General features: G+C 37.1%; 1 protein-coding gene across 1 annotated transcript; it reads left to right on the top strand.

Annotated features, from left to right (window-relative positions):
• Positions 1 to 419: 419 nt before the first annotated feature.
• elp3 (elongator acetyltransferase complex subunit 3) lies at positions 420 to 21,317 on the top strand. The gene is made up of 14 exons (XM_081377738.1): positions 420 to 602; positions 1,157 to 1,256; positions 2,542 to 2,680; positions 2,790 to 2,860; positions 4,073 to 4,136; positions 4,249 to 4,317; positions 4,511 to 4,665; positions 12,284 to 12,445; positions 12,963 to 13,089; positions 17,661 to 17,854; positions 18,151 to 18,241; positions 18,327 to 18,620; positions 19,622 to 19,703; positions 20,593 to 21,317. The coding sequence occupies exons 1-14, from the start codon at positions 581 to 583 to the stop codon at positions 20,667 to 20,669; spliced, it is 1,647 nt and encodes a 548-aa protein (XP_081233864.1). The 5' UTR covers positions 420 to 580; the 3' UTR covers positions 20,670 to 21,317.
• Positions 21,318 to 22,753: the final 1,436 nt, after the last annotated feature.

Raw genomic sequence — 22,753 nt, 5'->3', positions numbered from 1 at the left:
AATCCCTAGATCAGCCTAAATATAGCAAGTTACTGCTGTGGTCAGATATGAATGGGGTAAATATAGCTTCAAAAGACTGCATAGCAATTATTATAATTGCAGTACAGGTTTCTGATATCACGTAGGACATAAATGATAGTAGTTGATGGCCAGAGGCAATTCTGAAACATTCACAGGCTACTGGGATTACTCTATTACAATGACACTTTTATGATATTCATAACAATCGCTTACTGTATTTTTCTGACAAGATAATTTCAACAAAAAATATTATTTATATTACAATATTTATATCACACAATAAGCCTTATAAGACAAAACATACTAATACAGGGATCATCCGATTGTGAACACTAGAGGTCCTCCAGTGTGTGCTTCAGAAGCTGTAGCAAAGTGCCTGACAACTTTACGACAACTGTACTTACATGTGTTGCTTTACGACACATGCATTCACTTTACGGAAGAGTGTAGCATGCTCTCTGATGTTGACGTTTTTATCAGTGGGTTGATGTTCTAACTAACTGCAAGTTTTAGTGTTTATTGTATACGAGGACTGGATTATTTATAGATTGCTTCCAAGATGGGGAAGCCGAAAAAGAAGAGTAAGTATTTACTGGTAATTTTAAGCGGGACGTATTCTGTTAGCTGCTAAGACAGAGCATGTTGAAATGTCTAATCTTTCATCATCTACTATAACTTGGGTATTGTATGTTTATGGGAATTATATATTTCGGTTTTAATTTGCATAAGCAGTTTAGTAATTGTTCGTCACTATTAAAATGGCAATGTGACAAAAAGTTGGCAAAGTTATCACTATACTATACACGCATACTAGTTATCTTTTTGGATATGTTTTGTTAAGGATGCGTCACTGTGTCAAATTACGTTAGCTGCTACTCCAAATGAAAAAGCCACGTGTGTGTGTCAGCATATGTGGAAAAATGTTGAGCTAGGTGTAAGGTTTATGATTAAAAAATTGTTGTAAATATCAATGCTGTCAGTCCATCCCAGGTAACTAGTTCTAGCCTTTAACTAGTCCTTAACAGTAGTGTCAGGTGTCTGGATTCATTCTACTGAGACATGAGTACAGATAGAGATGTGTGTTTCTCTCACATGACCCGTCTGTTTAACTCAGTGCTTTCTGTGTTCACATCAGGTGACTTGAGTCGTGCAGAACTGATGATGATGACAATTGCAGATGTCATCAAGCAGCTGGTTGAGGCCCACGAACAGGGAAAAGATATTAACCTTAACAAGTCAGTGCGTTTTAAAGATTAATTTATTTTAATGATAATATTAAAGTTATCATGAAACAAATGAACCAACCATTCTTATTTTTTTATGGAATATTGCAGTATTTATAATGAATGATTTATCCGTGCACATCATTATTTATTTATTTAAATTCATATGCCCTCATACACTTTAAAGGGTTAGTTCACCCAAAAATGAAAATTATGTCATTAATGACTCACCCTCGTGTCATTCCAGCCCGTAAGACCTCCGTTCATCTTCGGAACACAGTTTAAGATATTTTAGATTTAGTCCGAGAGCTTTCTGTTCCTCCATTGAAAGTCAATGGACGGCATACTGTTCACGTCCAGAAAGGCAATACAGACATCATCAAAGTAGTCCATGTGACATCAGTGGCTTAATCTTAAGTTTATCAAGCGACGAGAACACTTTTTGTGCGCAAAAAGTAAACAAAAATAACGACTTTATTCCACTATTCATTTCCTTCTCTCTGGAGTTCACGTAGTGTTTTTGCGTAGCGCGTCTGTGTTGTACGTCACACGCATCACACATGACCAGCGTCGGCCAATAGTGAGCCTACGTGTGACGTACAACACAGACGCGCTGCGCAAAAACACTACATGAAATAGCTCGAGGCCCAGAGAGAAGGAAATGAATAGTGGAGTAAAGTCGTTATTTTTGTTTACTTTTTGCGCACAAAAAGTATTCTCGTCGCTTGATAAACTTAAGATTGAGCCACTTATGTCACATGGACTACTTTGATGATGTCTGTATTGCCTTTCTGGACATGGACAGTATGCCGTCCATTGACTTTCAATGGAGGAACAGAAAGCTCTCGGACTAAATCTACAATATCTTAAACTGTGTTCCGAATATGAACGGAGGTCTTACGGGCTTGGAACGACATGAGGGTGAGTCATTAATGACATCATTTTAATTTTTGGGTGAACTAACCATTTAATCAGAATAACCTCCCTTTTGCAACTACTTCTCTGATGATATGTTTACTGGTCCGAGGGCAGGACAACCTATCACTCACTTGACATCACAGCAATAGCAAACCACAACTATCCAATCTATTCCAGATAGACATTTTTTCCTGTCCTACATTTTTTCTTTTTCGAGAAGCCATTTCATCCAGATATACGTCACAATAGGGAAGAAAAGACTATCACAACTTCCATTTCATGGTGATAAGTTAAAAAAACAAAAAACAAAGTAGAACTGTTTTCTCACTGGATAACTATACATTAAGATAGATTGACAGCTAAAATTGTGTCTTTATAGAGTCAAGACGAAGACATCAGCCAAATACGGTCTCAGTGCACAGCCACGGCTTGTGGACATTATTGCTGCAGTGCCGCCTCATTATCGAAGAGCCTTGGTGCCCAAACTGAAAGCCAAACCCATCCGCACTGCCAGTGGGGTAAGGATGGTTTGTTGGCCATTTGTTATTTGTATTGGCGATGGTGTAAAGATATCATAATGTAGATATGAAACCAGTGCTCAGACTTTGATTTAATATTTCTTTGTAGATTGCAGTTGTTGCTGTGATGTGCAAGCCTCATCGCTGTCCACACATCAGCTTCACTGGCAACATCTGTGTGTGAGTATGTCCAGAATAAAGTGTCCTCGTGTTTCTTTTACACTACCGTTCAAAAGTTTGGGGTCAGTACGATTTTTATTTTTAAATACTTTAAATTATTTGCTTTTTAGCACTATTTAGCAAGGATGCATTAAGATGGATCAAAAGACATTTATAATGTTACAACAGATTTTTTTTTTATGTATATTATTTTTGTTGAGGTTTTCAAACATCAAAAATAACAGACAAAAAGACCCTTCATAAAACAGAAATCTGTGCAATGTGTAAAATGAAACTAAAGTACTATAGAAAAGGAAGACGTACACAAGGCCAACCTCTGTTACAAAGTGTAATCACAATAATTACAGAAAGTGATTATTACAGATCAGGAAAACATAAATAAATAATTAGTCCTTCTGGTTTGACAAAAAATTCAAAACTGGTTCCCACATCTTATCGAATTTTGCAGGGTTCCTGGATATGGAGTATCTAATTCTTTCAAGATGTAACGTAGAAGTGAGTCCAGTTAGCCAGTCAGAAAAGAGGGGTCTAGTATTTTTCTTCCACTAAAGCTAGATAATTTTCTTAGCTACAATCACAGATTTTTTTATTTTTAATAAATTATGTTCTATTGAACTTTTTATTCATCAAGGAATCATAAAAAAATGTTTCATGTTTTCTACTAAAATATTAAAATATTTTTGTGCTGTTTTCAACATGATAATAATGAGAAATGTTTCTTAAGCACTAAATCAGCATATCAGAATGATTTCTGAAGGATCATGTGACGCTGAAGACAGGAGGAATGACTGCTGAAAATTCAGTTTTGACATCACAGGAATAATGTACATTTTAAAATATATTCAAATAGAGAAAGTTATTTTAAATTCTAATAATACTTCACAATATTACTGTTTTTACTGTGTTTTTGACCACATAAGAGACTTCTTTCAAAAACATTTTTTAAAAAATCTTACCAACTTTGAACAGTAGTGTACAATTATTCATTCAGCTCATGCTTTTATACAAATGAGCAATTCTACAACACAAGCTATTCATTCAGGTGCCTTGAACCTTTTACAGTGCATATTCTATGTGGGCTTGCATCTGGTCCAAGCTATTAGCCTTGTGTTTCAGTTGGTGAGGAAACTTTTATTAGCAGGATGTAATGATAAAACTGGTCTCAGTTTTGAATTTGATGTAGTGTGTTTTTGTTTTCATTTGCTCAAATAGCTACTGCCCAGGGGGTCCGGACTCAGATTTTGAATATTCCACACAGTCTTACACAGGATACGAGGTAATTATCCATCTGTCTCCCAAAGCAATGCTATCACGCATATTTTTATGAGTTTCACACTTGTGTCATGCAGTATGCTTCATTTTGACTGTCTATTCACCCACTTACATAGCCTACGTCAATGAGAGCCATCCGTGCACGATATGATCCCTACCTACAGACTAGGCATCGAGTAGAACAGGTGAGTCATCTTCATGGCTCATGTTTATCAGCTGCTTTCTGAGCATTGTGCAGTTAAAATCATAAGTGATCATTACATACTACTTAATGGTTTTGATTTTACGGTTTAGATCTGCAGGGTTGATGATCCTCTCAGCTTTTCTATTCATTTAGATGGTGTTAATGACATTACGCTGCTGTGTTTGCACATCTAGCTCAAGCAGCTGGGTCACAGCGTGGATAAAGTGGAGTTCATTGTGATGGGAGGCACATTCATGGCTCTGCCGGAGGAGTACAGGGACTATTTCATCCGTAACCTCCACGACGCGCTGTCAGGACACACGTCCAACAACGTCACTGAAGCTGTCAGGTACCAGCGCCCCATGATAAACTTGTCTGAGTGATAGAATCAGGCCACTCTTAATTATGATAGTCCCGACACAAATTTACAGGGCCAGGAGAGGGCAAGAAACAGTCCATCACCAGTGGGTGCTATGCCTTAGGAAAGACAACAATCTTTTTGTCGTAATGTACTTGTCTTTGTAAGAATTAGAAAGTAAGAATTAATAATTTATCTTATTTGTCATCAAATGTTGCTTGAAATCAAGTTAAAAAAAATGTATGACTGATTAAAATTCAGTGAAATTTTGTTAATAAATTAAAAGTAAAACTAAAAACTTAATGAAATTAGGAAAAACAAGATTAAATGTTTTATTTATTTTTTGTCACAAACAAGCATGCACAGTACAACATGCAGTGAAATGATTTTTATATGTGTATAAACAAGTAATAAAAACTCAGTGAGTGTTTTAGCGCAATTTTCTCACGTCATGGTATCACAACACTAAGAGATAGTAAATCTTTTCCTGGATTTTTTTTGTGCGTTCCCGAGATTAGACCTTCCTTAACATAATGCCGAAATCCCGAAGTCTCTAGGTGGTCTGGTTGAGGAGTAGATAGAAGTGCAAGATTGGTGCGCACAGACGCACAGAACAGAAATCATGAGTTAACAATCGCAATTTGTCCGGTGGAAAATTGCGCTAAAAACCCATAAAGCATACACAATTAGCCAGGGCTTGAATTTCGGTGCGGGATTGCGGGTATTGCGCATATTTTTTATCATTCCCGCAGGTCTCCCATTTATAATGCGGGAAATTCCCGCAAACATTGATTCACTTTAGCATGTAGGTTCAGGTTGTATTAGTAAATTAATCCACGCAGATGGAAAATCAAATCAGTCATTTTAAAACTGTCTGCGAGACGCAATTTCACAAACAGCGTGAGTGATTCAGCGGCGCTGCGTCTTCTATCTCGCGTCTCTCAAAATGGGTTGCACAATGCAATCGTTAAGCGCGCAGCAGGCGGCGGAAATACACTCTCGCGTTTCGGGAGTCGATCGGGCCAGCATTGCATCACGAGTAACTAAAGTTTACCATTTGCACGTCTTTTCAAGTCTCACCAGTTTAAACAGTCACGCGATTTTAAACTCTTCGGTACTTGCGCGCTGTCTGAGAGATGCTTTTTTCTCTGCACACATACATAGAGTAAAGCAGCCTCACAAACAGCTCGCGGGTAACAAAAGTTATTTTTCGTGGATTATAAATCGCTTTAACAGTCAAAAACATAAGAAAATGATGTCAATTTCGGTCTTGGAGAGTATCCTCTAATCTAAACACAGTCGGTTATGTCTTAAATAAGCATAAATCGCACGTGACCGTATAATGAAAACAGGATCCGTGCACTAGCTCTTAAAGGGACAGCAGCCATATGTGTCTGTCATTAATTTGTTTGTCAAAAAAAAAAAAAACATAGCTTTCATTTTAAGGAATCAGGATTAATAGCCTATGAATTTAATTTAGTCAGGACTAAAATACTACCCAGTGTTATTTTACATTTGATTAGGCTACTTTATTCAGTCTCTGTAGTATTTCTGAATAGCCTACTAGTTTTAGACCTAAGCAAAAACTTTTCTCTTTATTTCTCTTTATTGATATCTTTATTCTATTGTATTTATTTGTGCTACTTTTTTCAATTTAATTCAAAGATTGAAATCAAGCTTCCTTGAGTTGTGTAAATTCTTAAGAACAAAATGACCCCATTGTAAAAATGCAATGAGTAGGCTAAGCATACATTTAGGCGAGATAAATGTAATTAAAAAAAAAGTCTAAACTCCCCCCTCAAATTAAAAATTCCCCCCCATAAGAATCACCTAAGGGGGGATTTCCCCCCCATTTTCCAAAATGAAATTCAGGCCCTGATTAGCTATAAAATATTGGCTGATTAAATGAAGATTAATCATTATTAAAGTTACAAAAGCTATTAATTCAAAAGCAGTGAGTGATTTCCTTGTCTTTTGTTGTTTGATTAACATTAAAAACACAGCCAGCAGGAATATTTGGCTACTGTCACTTTAAGACATAATGCACTGATCCGATACACTGATACTGAACACATGCGTTGTCTTTCTCGAGTGTCTACATTCACTTAAAGGGGTGGTAAAACACGATTTCACTTTTCTAACTTTAGTTAGTGTGTAATGTTGCTGTTTGAGCATAAACAACATCTGCAAAGTTACAACTTTCAAAGTTTAAAGCAAAGGGAGATAGTTGCTTTTAAAGAAATCAATTTCTAAGAACTACAAAAAACGGTCGGTAGGGACTACACGACATTCCTGCGGGCTTGCTGACATCACTAAGCCCAATATTTACATAAACCCCTCCTCCGATGAAGGATTCGCACAACGGCTAGTCCTGAAAGATGGAGCAGTTCCAACTTTAAAAACAGAAACTGTTTACGGGCCACAACCTATAAGTATGATTTAGTTTTCGTCATTGTGTTTTCCTGTAATAGTTCATATTGTTAATTGTACGCTGCAGCAAGGAAGTAAACGAAGGACAACGCTGTTTGGCTCCACAAACCAGTTTGTTAAATGCTAACGTTAATTCATACTTATCCGACAAACACATATAAACTTGTGTTTAATATCACCAGCGCAGCGAACTTGGAATGTTCGTGGTTGTTGTCGTTTATGTGATCAGTGTAAATTATTCTTTGATTATAGCTTTTATGTATTATCTACATGCTTGTTTATCTACAGGCATATGGAGAGAGAATTGTGTCTTTATTACATGCAAGAAAATAAATGATCTGAGAGAGAAAAAAAAGTTTGAGAGAAAAAGTTATCACACTGATAGCAAAAAAGCATTTTATGAGAGAAAAAAACATATTTGAGAGAAAAAGTTTTCATACCAATAGCAAAAAATAATAATATTGCCGGTGAACCGAACAATGGTATAATGATTCAGTTCGACTCCCAAGACAAGACGATGCTCACCCGACTGGCCAATAGGATCGTGGCCCCGCCCATGACACAATTCTCACAGTCAAAGCAGAATCCTGACACGAGAGCAAGAAATTGCATCGAGAGCAAAGAAAAGCGTTTTGAGAGAAACACTTTTTTTTTTTTTAGAAAATGTTTTCACACTGATAGCAAAAAATATATATTTGAGAGTTTTTTTCAAAGTATTTTGAGAGAGATTTTTAGCGCAATTTTCCACCGGACAAAATTGCGATTGTTAACTCATAATTTCTGTTCTGTCTGTGCGCACTAATCTTGCACTTCTATCTACTCCTCAACCAGACCACCTAGAGACTTCGGGTTTTCGGCATTATGTTAAGGAAGGTCTAATCTCGGGAATGCACAAAAAAAATCCAGGAAAAGATTTACTATCTCTTAGTGTTGTGATCCCATGACGTGAGAAAATTGCGCTAAAACACTCACTGAGTTTTTATTACTTGTTTTTCTCAGAAATAATTAAAAATAATTCAAATTTATATATTTTTTTGTTCTGAGAAAATACTTTCTCTCAACTTTTTTTAGTCTCAAATATTATTATTTTTTCCTATTGGTATGAAAACTTTTTCTCTCAAATATTTTTTTTCTCTCATAAAATGCTTTTTGCTATCAGTGTGATAACTTTTTCTCTCAAACTTTTTTTTTCTCTCTCAGATCATTTATTTTCTTGCATGTAATAAAGACAATTCTCTCTCCATACAGGCATGCTAAACATGGTTTTGTGTTTGATTTGGCTACTGTTGTAAAGCCAATGTTTAGTGTTCGTATTGGATTAATAGTTCAGGCGACAGATATTTATCTGCTACAATCGTTCGAAATATAAAAAAGTAACAGTGTCATATAGCGATCTGCAGTCTTAAAAAACATACCTTTCTGAAACGTCCTTTAACAGCCGTTCTTGAACAGGTTCTGCTCGATCCTCTCCACTAACATTCTCTGGGTCTAATTCGGGCTCAAACTGGTATGGCAATATTGACGCCGTTGTTTACTGAAGCACAAACTACCGGTAAAGATAAGGGGGCGTGACCTTTCCGAACAACGTGCACTTGGCGGTTAGCGAATCGCAACACACTGGGCCAGCTAACCAATCTGAGCCCATTGCGTATTTTGAAGGGGGGGCTTCATAGAACCCGGAAATCATCCGACCGTTTTTACAAGGAGGGACAGAGCAGTGTAGAATAATGGTTAAATATGTGAAAAATAATGCGAATTTTTAAAAACGAAGCATGAACACGTTACAGTGCACCCCACAAACACAATCAAGCCTTCGAAAAAAGGTGTTTTACCACCCCTTTAAGACATAACCGACTATGCTTGCTAGGATACTCGCCAAGACGGGCATGTTGTGAATTTGTCTGTGTAAGCGCAAGACTTAAAAGAAAACTCAATATTTGCTCACTGTGTGCGCACGCGCAAGTTCTCTTTCGCGTCTTGTGCTTGAATGTTTAAATTGGCAATGCTTAAATGAGTTTAGTTTAAACACAGATAGCAACGTGAGCTGTTCAGGTCTGACCTGCACTCACACTATCAACACCCGGGTGATGACGGCGTAAATTACGGGTCATATAAGAGCATACAGCACTCACATTGCCAAAGTTTAGGGGAATCCAGAATGCATATCCATCGACAGAAACATACATTAGCCTAACTCTGCCTGTCTGTTTTATTTATTTTCAACAAACTGTATTATGGCTCGTTTCCACTGAGCGGTGCGGTACGGTACGGTTCGGGTCGGTAAACCATGAATCGGCTAGCGTTTCCACTGCCAACAGTACCCTTACTTAAAAGAGGTACGGTATGGTTTGGCATTTTGGTACCATTCACAACTTTTGACAGTGGAAACGGAAATAATTGCGTACCTTACCGTACCACTCAGTGGAAACGAGCCATTATAGATGTGTATGTGTCATCATATTTGAGATTGGCGGTACAAGTACCTGCCGAACTGTGGGGTGGAGAACGGTATGGTTCGAGGTTTTTTTTTTTTGTTTTTTTTTTTTTACCGAGAACCATTACATCCCTAGCTGATATAGGCACAATATATAAACCAATAGATAGATGTAGATAGATAAACTTTATTGTCATTGATTGCATAATGCAGGTACTCCGCAACAAAATGCAGTTTAGCATCTACTAGTGCAAAAAGTAGCATTATATCTATATATATATATATATATATATATATATATATATATATATATATATATATATATATATATATATATATATATATATTCATTATGTAATAATATAATAAATATTATATTATGATGTATCATGAGTGCCTACTCGCATGTTCTTCAGAAGTAATTATACATAAATGTACTTGTCTTTAACCCGTTACACAACTGGTCCAAGATCAGTCGATAAGTCCAGAAGTTAGATAAAAGTAGAGGGATTGGAGCAGCTGTTGTCTTATTATGTGTATCTGGGGAAAATCACTAGTTAATAAGCTCTGACCTGGGATCAGTCACAGTGCTTTTTGCTGTTGGATAATTTAAGTCTGTATTAGCAAAATTAACAAATGCAGCTCTTGGATCAGTTAAAGCACAGCGCCAAAACCCCCTGGTGAGCAAATTTGGTAGGGTGGCAGTGTTGGGAGGAAGAGATGGTGCTTTTGGACTGGCCTTCCACTGTCAGAGCAGCTGCATTGGCTCTGCTTTCTGCCTAGTCACAGAACAATAAGACAGAATGTGGAATTTGGGCTCTGATTAAATGATGAAGACAAGATAAAGTATGTTATTAGTCACATCTCCTGATATGTTATTTAACAGTTTATCCGTCATTAACTTGGCTAACCAAGCAAATAAAAGCCCTCTTTTCACTTTGACCATTAGTCTAAGACCATTTAAATAGGTGATGTATGTGATTTCTGTGCCACCACTAACAACACCAAACGAAACTGAAAAAATATTTTAGACTTTTTTATATATTTGTCAAGATTTTTCATAAAGCTTATTTGCATCAGTTTTGGCAAAGCGGTGACTCAGACGCTGTTGACCACCCCGGTGACATCAGCGCCATAAGGAAGGCAAACGTTTTAAAGTTAGAATGAAACGCATAGGAGATTATTGCAAGATGTGGATAGACTGCCACTGCAGGGCGCTGTTAGTTTATTTCTGCGTTTTTGTTATTTATTTTCTTGATAAGAGAGAGTGTGTATGTGTGTGTGTGTGTGCACGTAGGCAGAGGTCCACAGAATTGTTGGCACACCACAGCTTATCAGCGGGTTTGTTAAGATGACACGATTGCCATAATTGTTCCGGCGGCTAATCAGCCAGAGATGGGGGAGACAACAGTTCGATTTCAGGCACATTGCTTATCTTAGGTGTGTGTGTGTGTGTGTGTGTGTGTGTGTGTGTGTGTGTGTGTGTGTGTGTGTGTGTGTGTGTGTGTGTGTGTGTGTGTGTGTGTGTGTGTGTGTGTGTGTGTGAGTGAGTGAGTGAGTGAGTGAGAGAGAGAGAGAGAGAGAGAGAGAGAGAGAGAGAGAGAGAGAGAGAGAGAGAGAGAGAGAGAGAGAGAGAGAGAGAGAGAGAGAGAGAGAGAGAGAGAGAGAGAGAGAGAGAGAGAGAGAGAGAGAGAGAGAGAGAGAGAGAGAGAGAGAGAGAGAGAGAGAGAGAGAGAGAGAGAGAGAGAGAAAAAGAAGTACAAGTACAAATGAGAAACACTCTGTTGGTTTCATAACTACATTGTCTAAAATCTGGTGCAAGAAATAGGAGCTAAATGGACAAAAAGAGTTTTTGGGCTATTAAACATCCATTAAAACTTTAGAACTATGTCAGGCATGACAGGAAGCCAAAAACCACACATTTCTGAATTATTATTAAATTGATGCAAGCCAAATGAAGCCAATTCAGTTATTAAATAGTTTTCATATTATCATCAGAAACTATTATAGGAAGATTTTTTTCCATTTTATCCTTTATCCTGGTTCAGTTCACAAAAAAAAGGCAAAAAAAGAGGTTTTTGTTTGTTGAAGGGTTCTATCATAGTCTATGAATACACACACACACACACACACATATTGCTACAAACAAGTATATATAAATATAGCTAGGGTGCTGAATATATAAATATAAATATTAATATAATAATAATAATAAATTATTATTATTATTATACACACACCATTCAGAAGTTTGGGGTCAGTAAAGTTTTTTTTAATGTTTTTAAAAGTTGTATTTATTTTTTTATGTTGTATTTGATCAAAATACAAAGATTCTTACAGTTTAAAATACTGTTTTCCATCTGAATATATTTTAAAATGTAATTTATTCCTGTGATGCAAAGCTGAATTTCCAGTATCATTACTCCAGTCTTCAGTGTCACATGATCCTTCAGAAATCATTTTATTATGCTGATTTGGTGCTCAAGAAACATTTCTTATTATTATCGGTGTTGAAAACAGTTGTGCTGCTTAATATTTTTGTGGAAACTGTAAAACAATTTTTCTTATGATTTAGCATTTGTTTTCAAATATAATATTTTCTAACTTTTTTTAATACTGTGACTTTTGATCAATTTAAATTGGCATCGTTAATGTGTTCCTATTTATTTCTTTTTTTTAAAAAAACATACATGTATAAATATATACACACATATATAATATAGTTTATTTTTTTATTTTTTTCAGGTACTCTGAACGCAGTAACACCAAATGTGTCGGCATCACGATTGAGACCAGACCGGACTACTGCCTGAAAAGACACTTGAGTGACATGCTGGCCTACGGTTGTACCAGACTAGAGATCGGCGTACAGAGTGTTTACGAGGATGTGGCTCGTGATACCAACAGGTCAGAGTTGGTTGCTTTTAATATGAAGGACTTTAAAGGAAGGAGCCGTAGAGTAGAAGATGAGTGTTTGGTATTTGTATAAACTTGATCCTGGGATGTTAATTAGCATAACATCGGTGTTAAGACTTCCAGTGAATCATTTCCTTCCCACAGTTTCTGGCTCGTGTTGGTAATTGAAGTTTACTCGCTTGATTACGTGTCATTTAGGGATCACTTCAAGGCATTAGGAGACTTAGCAACTATACTAATTACACTATACTTACACCCTTTGGTGTAGTTGTAAGCACTTTGCTAAAGGACACAGTGGGAGTTTACCAGTTACCTTTTTAGCAGGACAGATCTTAAACCATAAGCCTCAAATTAGATCTATATCAGATTGTTCAAATGAAAATCACGATTAATCAATATTTTTACCCAGTTGTACGACCATACGAAATTCAGTCCTACAAAACTTAGGATGATATTCCATTTGTAACTGCTTGTATCTTTTTATATTGACTTTCTGTTCTTTTTCTAGGGGACACACAGTTCGGGCTGTGTGTGAATCTTTTCACCTTGCTAAGGATGCTGGTTTTAAAGTTGTAGCCCACATGATGCCAGACTTACCCAATGTCGGCATGGAAAGAGACGTGGAGCAGTTTATAGTGAGTACTTCCTAGATCATTTTAATTCTGCAGCATTTATCTCTAAACTCTGGCACCAAACGTAATGTAATAACAGCAAAATGATTAAGAGTGAGCTAAATTTTTGGGTATATTTTTTACTGGTCAAAATGTTTGGTGTGAAAATACTTTACTCACCCTCATGTTCCAAGCCTGTATGACTTAATAATAATATTAAATGTTTCCAATCAGCATATTAGAATAATTTCTGAAGAATCATTTGAAAATGAAGACTGGGGTAATGGTTGCTGAAAATTCACATTTGCCATCAGAGAAATAAATAACATTTTAAAATATAAAAGAAAACAGAGGTTTTAAATTGTAATAATATCTCACAATATTATAGTTTTTCTGTATTTTCAATCAAATAAATGCAGCCTTGGTGAGCATAAAAGACTTATTTCAAAAACATAAAAAAAAAGTTTCCAATGCCAAACTTTTGAACAAGACGTCACGACAGGTTTGATGATGTCAAATGTCACTTTGAATATGCACATTTAAATCAACGGGTGAGATTTTCATTGAATAACAACTTAAATTTGAGTCTGTTCCTCACAAATTTATTGTATGCTTTCATAAGACTTGTAATATAGTACACTTAATGTGTAGTACACTAATCACTTAGGGTGATTATCTTTTCATGATTTTGACATTTTTGACATTCAGCTAAATATTTCCTTTGTATAACAAGACTAATTGTTATCCCCTTGAATAAAGAAACGTCATGCAGGTTTGTTACAACTTGAGGGTGAGGAAATTATTAAAATGCTTTCAAAAGTGTTACTTTAATAATCATGTTTGAAAGGATTTCTTCAAATAAGGTTCAAACATGCACTTCAAAAGGATTATGGGAAGGTTTGTAATTTAAGGTCCTCTTACTTATAACTGTTTATTCTGTAAGCTCTTTTAATGTAAATGAACTGAGGAGCCGAGAGACAGGCAACTGATTCCTCATGCACAGGTTTATCTCTGCATACCTCACAGGTTGCGCAGACGGTTTACAAAATGTCATTTTCATCAACTAAAAGAGTCCAATTAATCAGCGTTTCTGTGAAATAGCTGTTGGGGTATCCAAAATTTCCATATCACTTTCAGGTGCTATTAATTTTGACACTCTAAGTAGAAGGAACTACTGAGTCATAGTCATCATCAAGCAGACTGCCCAGAGGTATTAGGACAAAAATGAGACTAGAGAAATGCTGCTCCTTTAGAAAAGTTTGAAGCAATAATAAATAGTCAAATGAAATAGTTTTTCATATCACACAGCCCTAGGTTACAATGCAAAGAGGCAAACAGAGGTTATACACGAGACGTACAGTACAGGAACACCATAACATGACTATCCCAAGGAAAATTTCTCTATCATTGGGTGCAGTAGCTAATTGTCACATAGCAGGAATGATGGGTGAATGTAAATGAAGTGGTGAGTGATGTGCCATGGCAGGCTGCTCTTTTATGGCCTCTGTCAGTGTCCAGCTGTGACGCATTGGTTCACATTATCAGGCGCTTCATTATATGAAGTGAATAGAGCATTCATTATGATGGGTTTCATTACCGAGGCATGGAGATCCAATCAGTGACTGCGCTCTGGAACCCATTCAAAGTGCTTCTTTCTGAAAGACTGTATTAAACACCAACCGGGAGCAATCCAGGTGCCAACAGGTTTCTTTGATGTCTTAAGCGAACGCTGTCGGTGCACGATCTCTGGAGTTTAGCGATTTTAAAGCTGGTGATTATTTCCCATTAGGAGAACATAAGAGCCTAGAATGAAGCGAGTGACATTAATGTTGCATAAGAAACATCATGATTAACTGAGTGCAATTATATAAATAATATTTTGCATTAACAGTCACATAAATGCCACTTAACTGTAGAAGAGAACCATTAACTTTTTATTGCAAATCATCCAGTCTCTAGAGTCTATGAAGGCATGCGTCTCTTAAGCTAAAAGTCTTTGCTTATATTTTTACATTGTTGTACCAAGCCCACATTACACCTACCTCATTTCCCCTTGGGAGGCTCTTACTCGCCTCCACACTGCTGCAATCAAATGACAGCTCCAAAATATTTGGACAGCAACACATTTTTTTAATTTATTTGTACAATTTGTAATTGTAGGATTGCAATTATAGCCTAAAAGTGAAAAACAATCTACTTTATTTTTGTCCTCTTTTAATGTTAGTCATAGTTTCTTGTACCAAAAAACCTTGTACCTTGTAATGAAAGAGGTTATACACTGATGAAATAAAATGTTACCGGTGTGATTTCTTTTTCTTTTTTTACAAGAGCTCTTAATAGTGTGATAAGTGTCTGCTTCTTTTTGTCACAGCTCACGAGCTCAGGAAAGTCGCCAATAAAGGGTTTGGGATTTTACTGAACAATCGTTTTTGCACGATCTTTGCCGTTCCATGACATTTATTTTTCTGTCGCTCCAGAGTAGGGATGCACTGATATTAAAGTTACCAATAAGATGATTAGTTATTATCATGCTATCATTAAACAATTAATTACTGATATTAAAATTCTGGTTGATACAAATAAGATTATTAATCATTTTCATGTTATGACCATTAATTGATAAATTGACAATATTAAAGTTTATTACTATTTTATATAGATAAATTAAAGATAAAACTCTTAAAACTAAAATGATAAATAATTTAAAAGTGAATTTTAAGCATTTAAGCACAACATTATGAAAACAGTATAAAAATTTATATTCATTCTGAGATTGGCTAAAGATTATATTTAGCAATGTTTATTCAATTAATTATTTATATATATATATATATATATATATATATATATATATATATATATATATATATATATTATTAATATAATTTGTATTTTTGTTAAGCACAAGATACCCCTTCTTTCTTATCGGTAGATATGGGTCGGCATCACCATATGCCTGCAAACCGTTCAGTGTGTTCGTCAGCAATAAGTTCCTGTCATTTGGTTTTCCACTTCATATTTCTGACCATGCTGTTGCTTTGTAATAAGAAAAAAGAAACGTTTGTACATTGTACGACTACCAATATGAAGCACAACACTTTGTGCAAATTTTTGACGATAATTGTCTCATTGCTTGCCGATCTGCCTCCTAATTCCTAATTCCTTCTGTTTTATTGGGATCCGTTTCATGCATAAATTTGAGTGTATAGCGAGAGAGAGATTAATGGCTCTGGAAGGTGGTCTCTGACCCCATCGCTATCAGCTCCCGTCCTCCGCCACCGTGTGCCCACACAACCTCACCTGTGTCACCCACCGGCACCACTCGGCTGGTTTATCTCCCCTAACCTGCTTTCTCTGATGCTCGTGCTCTCCCCTTCCCCTCCCACTTCCGTATTCTCTTGCTCGCTCGCTCTCCGTCACGCCTCTCCCCACCTTTCGATACGGGGACCTGTCGCCGCTATCTCAGGATGAGTGTGCGGTGGAAAGGAGCGTGGCTTGGTGATAATGGAATCCCATTACTGGCTCGTCCAACTCTCACTTCTCACTTATCTGACTGTGTGCAGGCTCCCCTCCCTACATAAAAAAAAATAACACTCAGCGTAAATATATCACACAAAGACTCATTTCATTTGACTCTTAGAGTAAGGAGAAGCTCAAACCGCAAGGATAGTCGTGACTCGAGTAATCCGTCATTTCAATTTGCCAATTTTTGATTGTTTGCACTATTTAGAGTCGCTGTTTAGTTTAGACCCATGCAGTCTTTGTTTAAATGCACCAGTGTCAAGTCCGATGATTCGCTAGTATGTCAGGAAGACGGACAGTTCCAATTAAATGACCATTGGCATTGTCTCTTTGATTGTAATGGTTTCGTTTTTGAGCGTGCTGCGTGAACCCTGGATTTTCAAAGTGACTGGGACAAAACAAAATCCCAGCACTATTACGTGTTAAGTAGCAGACGTAAGCAGGATCAGTGACGGTAGTCATGAGTCTTTATTTAGCCCTTTACCAATTCTTGAACTCTTGAATGACGTTATTTTCCAATTACGTTTAAGAACTTTAGGTGAAATGAATCAGTAGACTTTGCATCACAAGTATGTAACAAGAGCACAAAGCCTACCAGCATGCAAGCTGAAAAGTTTATATTCTACTTGAAATTGTGTCATAAATCTCATGTCTGCGGCTTCTAAATTCTATGAAGTGGCAACCTTTTGGAAAAAGATTAAAAGTTTGATAACTGGTAAAAGATGTCTTTACTATTGTGTGCTATAATGAGTTATGAAGTTTGTAAAGTCTTTATCATGAGTGGGTTAGAGCCGGCAGATGGCACTAATTATAGTGCAGGGTGACTGATATTATGCCTATATATCATAAATAATTTAGTATTATGAAGGCAAATAAGCTATAAAACTTGCATTATAAGAAGTTACATTATACAGCATATTGTACAAAACTGCTTAAATTAAAAACATATTTTATACAATATTTACTTAGAATTCAAAATATTTTTATCCATGGCATTTATTGCTCTTTAGTGCACTCATTACTGGTCCTAGTCTCATGTTAGCACAAAAACATCTCTTGTCTCTGTCCCTCAGGAGTTTTTTGAGAACCCTGCGTTTAGACCAGACGGGCTCAAACTTTACCCTACGCTGGTGATTCGAGGCACTGGACTGTATGAGCTGTGGAAAACGGGCCGCTATAAGAGCTACTCTCCCAGTGCGTTGGTGGATCTGGTAGCACGAATACTAGCGTTGGTCCCACCATGGACTCGTGTGTATCGTGTACAGAGGTAACAGGGACTTAACGTTAGTTTTCTAGATACTACCTTTCAAAGTTAGAATTTACCTTTGTTAAAGGGTCACTCTAGATCTTGTATTCCGTTAAAATGTAGGAGTGTAAATGCACAAATGTGAATTTTTCATCTGATTATTAGCCAATATTAAAATCTACATGGTACTGATGTGTGTAATGCATCCCAAATTTATGATTTATTCAAAACAGAAGCATTTCCTGCTGCCCAAATTCATTGTAGTGTGACCATTATTTACAGCTTTGAAGAAGCTAATAATCAGTGTCCTTTTACAGGGATATCCCCATGCCATTGGTGAGCTCTGGGGTGGAACATGGAAATCTGAGAGAGCTGGCATTGGCCAGAATGAAAGACATGGGCACTGAGGTAACCTAAAATCGTTAATCATTTCATTTGTTTGCCGTATGAATTCAAGGCCATTAATTACAACACATGTTGTCGACTCCTGCAGTGTAGAGACGTACGAACCAGAGAAGTGGGCATTCAAGAGATTCATCACAAAGTTCGACCATATCAGGTCGAGCTGATCCGCAGAGACTATGTGGCTAATGGGGGCTGGGAGACCTTCCTGTCTTATGAGGACCCCGAGCAGGACATTTTAATTGGTCTCCTGCGTCTTCGCCGCTGTTCACCACAGTCCTTCCGGCCCGAGTTGAAGGGTGGCGTGTCCATTGTTCGGGAGCTGCACGTCTACGGAAGCGTGGTCCCAGTCAGCAGCCGAGACCCGAGCAAGTTCCAGCACCAGGTAAAGACACCTTATTTCCGCCAGTGACACACGGCAGAAACTGCTTTAACATGATTCAACATTAATGATGTCTGATGCCTGTTACAACATGAAGGTCTCATTACCAAAACCTTGAATTTAAATAAGATTAGGAAGTATAGTAGTGTGGGGTTATTCATATATTTTGGTTCTATTTATTTTTATGCACCTGCCATTAGGATTTTTCAGGAGTTGCGGTATCATTTCATTTCATTATCATTTCAAGGGTGTGTTCACACTTGGCAGGTTTGGTTCGATTACAGCGAACTCTGGTGCAATTGCTCTGTTTATTATAGTTCATTTGAATAAGTGTGAATGCTGCCATCCGAACCCAGGTGAGCACCAAACAAGCGGACCAGTCCTCTTCCAAACAAACTGAAATATGAATGCAACACTGACCAAAGACATCAAAACAAACCAAAAAGAGGACGTGATGTCACAAGATGTGACCCTAAAAGGGGCGTAATGCTCAAGCATACCTGTTTTTTTCTTGTCATATGAGCTACGTTTCCCCGCTACAGGCATTGGAACCACGTCTCCTTGCAGCAGATCTCATCGTTTGTGTGTAACGGAGGAATTCCTGGCACTGTTTTGACTCCTTTACACAATTTATAAGCTCTTCATGAGCTTGTATATATGTACATGCATACAATGAGCATGTTTAGTCCTGCACATTTTTTTGTTATTGTTGTTTTTTGTATCTTTAGGTTTGGTATGGTAGCTAACCAAACCAGGACTAAATGTATCTTTTTTTGTTGTTGGTCCAAATCAAAAGAACTGCGAGAACCAAACAACAAATGTGAACACACCCTAAAAGTGTATGTTGAAAAACCCTTTATCTGATGTGAGAGCTGAAGATAAATGTGTATATTGCCCAGATTTGTACTATTTTATTTTTATTTAAGGCATATTTCTTCATGTATTGTATATAGTCTCACTGACTTGCATTCTCATATGTTGTCTTTCACCTGGTGCATTTGTAGGGTTTTGGGATGATGTTGATGGAGGAGGCCGAGAGGATAGCCAGGGATGAGCACGGCTCGGGCAAATTGGCTGTTATCTCAGGTATCAAAAGTATTCTCAGCGTTAACGGAAATGGCACTTTCATTTTGTTGGGTCTTCTCTTGCCTTCTCTTGAAAAGAATGAATATGAAATTTCTACATGCACCTCCCCAAATCAGCTGCAGGATGGAGATAACAGCAATTGGAAAATAAATGAAAATCTGCATTCATATTATTCTGGCTCTGATAATTTAATGCATGTCTGACAAAGCAAAGCAAAGCATCAACAGTAGAGTATATTGGAAATACAGTGGGTTTCAAAAGGCTGAGACTACATTCATCTTACTCTCTTTTTATTGTAATTTTACTGTTTCTTGCTTTAAATATTTTGAAACTATATGGCATCATTGAAACACTGAAATTATGGTTCCTCTCACTAGACATAGAGTGAAATTCTTTTTTGCTTCAATCAGAGCAAATTCATTAGTATCAAGATATACATTGATATTACAATAAAAAATACTTTTCTGTATAAATATATTTTACAATTTTCAGCATCATTACTCTAGTCTTCAGTGTCACATGATCTTTTAGAAATCATTCTAATATGCTGATTTGCTACTCAAGAAACATTTCTTATTATTATCAATGTTGAAATTTCTATTTGTTGAAATAGACAATTTACAAATAGACATTTATTTGAAATATAAGTCTTTGTAACATTATAAAAGTCTTTGATCACTTTAATTCATCCATCTTTGAACTGTTGTGTATATTGTTTAACCCAATTCAATAGTACTCAAAAGCATGTTAATACAATGTTATTTTTTATTGCTTTTTCAAATATTCATGTTTTATTCCAAATAACATTCTCCATGGTGCGTCCATTAGAGGATGTATCGTTGAAAGAAAGGTTCTTTTCTACTATAATTCTAATTTTTTTATGTTTCAGGCGTCGGAACGAGGAATTACTACAGAAAAATGGGTTATGAACTGGAGGGGCCGTATATGCTGAAAAACCTTTACTGAAGCAGAGGAATTCAAACCAAGATGCATCATATTCCCTGGAGAATTTCGTCTGACATGCAGGACACTAACTTTAAAGGCATCTTTACCCCCTGTCTATAATTGGACTGGACATGAGGACTAGAGAGGGTGTATGTGGTCAGCACAAAGCAAACTGCACGATTCTGCTACATGCCAGCCAAAGAGTTTTCTGTATGTGTTTTGTCATGAAGACCATGATGTCTATCAGTGCTTGTGAAGACCATGAATATCAGTGCTTGTTAGAAAGGTACACCATTCTCTCTTGGCCTTAGCTCCCATTTTACAGAGTTCTCTCTCCAGTATACTTGCCAGTGCATTTACTTCTCTGGGATAACACTCATTATTTTTTCGACACATTATTTTCGGTTTCTACTGACAACATAAAAGAGAAAACTGCGGAGACTCTCAGCTATCCCGCTATGAAAGCCCACATTTATCTCGTGGATTTGGGAGGGAGAAATAATTTATGCTTGCAGCTTAGCACATTTGATTAATCCACCATTTTTCCTGTTCTGTTAATTTTGAAGATGGATTAATTGCATTTTCATGTTTTCTTGGCTTTGCATGTAAAGTGTTCATCTGGCCATTTTTTTATTGTTAATAAAAGATATTTATCCGGGATTTGAGTTATCACATGATTGTGCATTGTCGTAAATCGCATGTTGGCATGAAGGCAGGCGATTTGGATGAAGTTGAATAGACATAATACAGCCATCACTGAACATTCAAAAGAATTAACGAGTAAGAAATCATCTGCGGTGGTCTCCTGTCCGGCTCAGATATGAAAAACTGTCTCCAAAATGATTGAAATTCAATTGCCTCTATTTTTGACAGAATGAAAAGTTCATTGGAACTACTCTGCTGCGTTTTAGTGTCTGTCACCACACTACCAATTTCTGAGAAATGCCGTCCGGCATGGCGAGACTCTCCTCCTCGTGATTGTCTGCTGATGGGTTTTTACCGCTTCATTTGACATCGCAATACCCGATTATATCGCTATCTCTGCCTGTGAGTCAAGGTGTCAGGCGAATGATGACCGACTGCGCTTTAAAGCTAAGTTCAGTCAGATCACACTTGTAAGAGGGTTGTCATCAGAGAAATGGCTTCCAATAAACGGTATGATGTTGTTTTGCCACCACCCCACAATAAAGTGATGATTTAACAATCGTTGATCTCGTAATTTCCCAGCACAGACCCTTTGTTGTGACTTTAATGGTTTAATAACCTCACGGTTAAAACAATGTGGCACTGTGTCATAGTGTCATCATACAAACCAATCGGCAGCATTTCACTAAATCTCAGGGAGTTTTAACTAGACAATACCATACTGGATTTTGCTAATTAAGCTGGATCATTGGGGTCATTATTTCTCGTGAGTGAAGTCTTACCAATGCACAATTAATACTGATGTAGCCAAGATGATGACCTCAGAGAAGGCTGAGTGCTGCGTTTAGATAATGTGCATATTTCGCCACCGAGGTCAGGATGAGCCATCGCAGTGTTTCATTTGCAAACCAGCGATGCGTGAGGAAAAGGGCAAAGTGTCTCTAGAGATGGAAATGTCACAGATGAGATCCACTTAGAAGGATTCTCAGATGCATTATATTATTGCCGGTGAGGCTGTAAGGTTTTGAAACCCTCTGTGACCCTTTAACACGCTCTAAAGTCATTAATATTCAACTTTGGCATTATTATTGGCTTTCATCAACTCAACACTGAAGCTTTTTGTCTTGATCACAGAGATTTGTCAAAATGTAATTTTCTAGACCTGAAAACTATTGAACACAACTTTAAATCCAGCCACAAATCATTTCTATCCATCACAAAGGGAGACTTTCATTTCCTGTAAAAGATGGAGCACTTTCCCAAACCAAAAAGCCATTTGATGCATCCTGCCACGTGCAAACAAAACCAACTACAAGACCGGCCACTAAAGCGGCAGAAACCAAGACGGCCCTGTCGGTGGAAACAGGCGATCTGAATGATTGATACGTGTGCCATCTTTCACAGATACACATTAAAGGGAAACCGAATTATTTCCCCTCCTATCTAGATGTTGTACAAGC

This window comes from Scardinius erythrophthalmus, assembly GCF_964197995.2.
Source record: "Scardinius erythrophthalmus genome assembly, chromosome: 11".
In the NCBI taxonomy this organism is placed as follows: Eukaryota; Metazoa; Chordata; class Actinopteri; order Cypriniformes; family Leuciscidae; genus Scardinius; species Scardinius erythrophthalmus.
Note: the sequence above shows the minus strand (reverse complement) of the source record. Positions and strands in the feature narration are given on the sequence as shown.